Source organism: Phyllostomus discolor, chromosome 6, assembly GCF_004126475.2.
Source record: "Phyllostomus discolor isolate MPI-MPIP mPhyDis1 chromosome 6, mPhyDis1.pri.v3, whole genome shotgun sequence".
NCBI classification, from domain to species: domain Eukaryota; kingdom Metazoa; phylum Chordata; class Mammalia; order Chiroptera; family Phyllostomidae; genus Phyllostomus; species Phyllostomus discolor.
Genome location: NC_040908.2, coordinates 95,800,465 through 95,805,212, shown reverse-complemented (window position 1 = coordinate 95,805,212; position 4,748 = coordinate 95,800,465). Strand labels below are relative to the sequence as shown.

The 4,748-nt window shown below is 47.6% G+C and overlaps 1 protein-coding gene across 1 annotated transcript; it reads right to left on the bottom strand.

Moving 5' to 3' along the window:
• Positions 1-1,463: 1,463 nt before the first annotated feature.
• KDM4D (lysine demethylase 4D) lies at positions 1,464-3,928 on the bottom strand. Its single transcript, XM_028514863.2, has one exon. It carries the CDS (start codon positions 3,619-3,621, stop codon positions 2,041-2,043), a length of 1,581 nt encoding a protein of 526 aa, XP_028370664.1. The 5' UTR covers positions 3,622-3,928; the 3' UTR covers positions 1,464-2,040.
• Between the last annotated feature and the right edge of the window lie 820 nt (positions 3,929-4,748).

Below are 4,748 nucleotides of genomic sequence, written 5' to 3'. Positions count from 1 at the left end.
CTTTATTTCTCTGTCACATTCACAATTGACCTAAGTTAAAGGACCAAATCCCACCCCGCCAAAGATCTCGGTTACTTTCCACATGAAAGTTTATTTCTTGCCCATGTAATATCGACTGTGAGGCCAGGTGCTCTCCAGGCCTCCACACTTCCAAGGGAGGCCAGTCTGCTTCTATCTTCTGGTTCCACAATCTCAATATTCAGCCCAATCTCCTTTTCATTGTGTAGCATCTCTCTCCCATCCTCCACTGTGCCTGGAGTCCCTGAGTTCAGACTCTCACCTTTAATTTTCCACAGAATACACTTCTATCTCCAGTCGCTTTGGGAGAAAAGAAAGTTGCTTAGCTACTTCCTTTTGGTGGTAGGGATGGGACATGGGTTTTTGCTGCTCCTCACAATTTCAAACAATCACTGCTTTTCCATTTCTCCTGCCTTCAATTTTATAAGGTGCTTCAAGTTCCTGAGCCTTACTGAGGTTCTGTAAGGGAGAGCTTGGGGCAGTGGAGGAGTGGTTTGCTTCTTTGAAATGTTTTCCTCTGTACTCAAACGATTGTTTTCAATTTCAAAAATGTATTCTGAGTTTGCCCACTTTTGTACCTTTTCAGTAATAATGCCTGTCAAAGTAACCATCAATTCTCACTTGTATTACTTAGATGTTCTAACTTCTCTCGCCCGCACATTGTCCACAGAACTAAGCTCATTATTGAAATGTGTGTATCATATCAAGAGCTGTTTTAAATTTCCAATGCCTTCTTATTTCAAGTTGAGAAATATTCAACTGCTTTATGTCACTAACAAGATCCTGCATACATACCCTGGATCCTGCCTGTCTCCTTGTATTCTATGTCCCAGGTGCAAATGGGCTTCCTCTCTATTCCACGATAGAGCTATCACACCTGCTGTTTCCTCTAAGTGGAAGTTAACACTGGACCTCCCTTCTTGTCATCTGGGTGGCGGGAAGGTGTCCTGCTCTAAGAGATGTTCACTGATCAGCAGGAGCCAGGCTGGCCCCAGTCAATTCTGCTGTGTCATCCCATCCCCACATAGTACCAATGGAAATGATTGTTCATTTGTTTATGGACTTGTTTATTGAGATGAATCAATAAATTAACCATTATATACACAGCCATGAAACAGCAGTGGAGACTTTGAGATATTTGGATGATGGCACTTTTGTCCTCTGCTTGCTCCCCTCTCCCAGCAACCTGTGGACTACTGATCAGCCAAGTGACCAGCTGACTTTCAGCAGGTCATTCTTAAGAAAGTCTAGACATCAAATTCCCCAGCCAGCCTTCCAGGAAGAACCCAACAACCATCCCCCAAGGATTCACCGACTCCACAGTTTTATCAGGCTATAACAATAGGTTTTGCTTAAAACGTTTTGATATAATTATTCAGAAAAGAGCAGAAAATAGTAACCTCAACCCCTCAGTTGGTTGAATGGACATTAATAGGGTGGAAAAGTCCAATTTTAGTTGCCTTTAATATATTTTTTAGGAAATACTGGGAATAGATAACATTATAAACACATCGATGACTCAAAGACCATAAATTATTTTCTGAGCCTCTACTGACCTAAGTGGTCAAAAGGGCCTAGTTTTGCCTAAAATGGGGAGGGGGAGAGAAAGAGGAAAAGGGAGGGAGATCGGAGGGGGAACCAAAGCTCGGGATTCATCGGAAGCAACGCCCAGAGTTGGGCAACATCCAGAGTTGTCCCAGAGGACGCGAGTCTTGGGTAGATCAGGCTTCTGTGAACTCAGTGGAACTCATACGGTTCACAGAGACACAAGGGTGTTCAGTGGATAAAACGTCAGATGCAGACACAGGAGTTAGCAGCATCCAAAGACATTCCAGGGTCTGAGAGGAAGAACAAACTGGGACGCACTTGGTAAACACCACCAACTAAGCCAGTCCAGATGCGGCAAAACCAGGGAAGTCCCACGCTAGACCAGTGACTTAAAACCTTGCTTGAAGCTCTGAGATGTCTCAATGACTCTGCACACAAAACAGCACTGGGGAGCAAGGCGGGCGTCCCCTAGGCTTAGGAGACTGGAGCAAAGCAGGATGCGGAAGCCACGACAGGATGGAGAGTCTCCAGGCTCAGAGGGGCAGGGTTGTCCAGCGAGGGTTTGTCCTCGGACACAGGCAGGGCCTCGGAGTCGGGAGCAGTGCGCTCTGTGCCCACTGAGCGGCGCCTCTTAGCCCGGGCCTGAACAATCGGCTCCTGAGACCCCTGTTCCCGAGGACGACGACCACGACCACACCTGCCAGTGGGCTGGAAATCCCGGGCAGATCGGCCCGGGAATGGCGGCGAGGACGGGTCGGCCTCGGAGGAGCAGCCGGCCGAGGCAGCTGCGCACTGGGCGGCAGAGGCAGAGCCCCGGGGTAGCGAGAGCAGCAGGGACGCCTGGAGCACAGTTTCGCCCCCGCGGCCGCCGGGCGCACCGCCGGCTTCCCCCGCACCAGGGTTGCTCGGGGCCCGACGCGGCTGCAGGTGCCTCAGGCCCAGCGCGGCTCTGCCGTCCGCCGGGCTCTTCCTCCAGGTGCTCTGGTCCCTGCTGCCCGGAGCCGTGGGCTCCACGTGGTCCACAACAGTGCGGTCCTTCCCGCTTTTCCACAGCTCATAGCGCTCGGGCTGCAGGATGCGCACAAAGGCGTCCATGGAGAAGCTGACCCTGGCCTCCCCGCAGCTGCACTGAGAGGCCACTTTGCCATAGTCAATCCATCGCGGGGTGGCAAAATTGATGGCCTCGGCGCAGTTGAAGCCGTGATTGAAGCCAGCGTGGTAGCCATAGGGAAAGGTCACCATGAACTCTCCAGCCTTCTGAGTGATGCGACCGAAGGGGATCCCATTCTCCTTGAGGACACTGGGCGAGATGAGAGCCACCTTGTGCCTCAGGAAGGCCTCACAGCCCCGGGAACTGCCGGGGAAAAGCTCCCTGGCCAGGCGTTCCAGGCGCTGGCCGTGCTCTGGGGGCACCGCGTACCAAGTTTTGGGCTCCCCGAAGTGCAGGTAGTTGATGCTGTAAAGGTCCATGTCCTCCGTGTGCCAAGCGAAGGTGGTCTTCCACATGCCGAAGTATAGGTAGGGTGTGTTGACGCCTTCGATGACAACTCCACACTCCTGCTCCAGCAAGTCCTGAACGGTTCCCAGGTGGCCAAGGTTCCACTCTTTGGTGTGTGCATCGAACAGGGAGCCACTGACGTCAGCGCCATAGATGGGCGAATCGTAGGGGCGGGTTTTCCAATATTTTCGCTCCAAATCCGCAAAATCCACGTGCGGCGGAGTCCGATATTTGCCGCTGTTTGCCAAGCGGCGATACTCCCCTACAGTCATAGCTTTCTTCTTTTTGTGGTACTGAATAAACACTCCTGCCCGCCCAGAGGCCACCTGCTGGAGAGGAGCGGCTATCAAGATGTCGCTGATATCATTGTAGGTCTGCCTGGCTTTCCATTCCTTGGGTGGAATTATCTTAGCCAGGCCAGCTCGGTGGGCACCTTGGGCTTCTATGGAAGCAATGTATTTATCAAAATCATTAAACTCTTCTTTGGTTGGATAAAATATCATTATATTACAATTTGGGTTCTGGGCACAATTAGCCTTAGAGTTTATAGCTTCCATCAGTAAGCGATAAATTCCAAATGTTTTAAATGTGTTTTAGATGCTTGAAGATGCTGCAAAATGCTGCTTTTCAAAACTGGGTTAGAATATATGAGGGCTCAGGACCCACCAGTGGACTTTTATGCTAATTAGAAGATAATGTTTATTAGGCTTGCTGATTCACCAGGAGAGTCTACTGTGGGAAGAATCTCTGCCCCATCTAAGACTCATTGATGTTCCTCAGTTGGCTTTGTCCTTGAGGTTTATTGAATCACCCAGTCCTGGCTAGGATACACCAAATGTAGTGTCTTCAGAGCAATGTTTAAAATTAAACCTAAAAAGAAGAATACAGAAAGGTTAAAAATTAATGTTTAGAAAAAGCTATTTGGAAACTACAAATAAGAAGCCACTCTGGAATATTATTGCACACTCAAAGAAAGTAAAATTTGACAACATTGATAATACAAGAGATGGTGTGGGCGTGGAAGAATTGGAATTTTCTTAACTGAGTGGAGAGAAGAGAAATCACTGCATTCCGTTTGGTAAATGATTTGGACAGTATCTACTAAAGCTGACCGAAAGCGAACATATGCAAGTGCTATGATCCAACTATGATCACGTGCCTAGAAAATATGGACAGCTGTGCACTGAATGTCCTGGTCAAGAATGTTCATAACAACATTTCTAGTAGCCAAATTCTAGAAACAACCCAAGTGTCCACCCCAGTAAAATCAGCCAATATATCGTGGTGTGCTCATACAATGGAATACACTACACATCAATGAAGATAAACAACTGCATTTAAACATAGGAATAATTTTATAAACATAATAATGAACAAAAATATCCATACTCGAAATAGCATGTATTCCTTCATTTCATTTACTCAAAGATTAAAATGCATCAAGGTAATCTAAGTCAGAAGTCAGAGTAGTGGTCACCTTTGGCAAAGAGAGCAATTGTGAGTAGGGGTATAAGGGCTCCCAGAGTGATGTTACAATCTGTCCTGAAACTAAGTGCTAGTTGCACAGCCATCAGATTAGCTAATGGGATAATTCATCAAGCTATGGTGACTCTCATAAATTTTTGTACGTTTATTTAAAAATAAAGTTTAGGGGGAAAGCATTAAAAACAGTAAAAGATATTTC

Coding starts and splice junctions, on each gene's coding strand:
- KDM4D (XM_028514863.2), bottom strand. CDS start 3,621: ATGGAAGCTATAAACTCTAAGGCTAATTGTGCCCAGAACCCAAATTGT.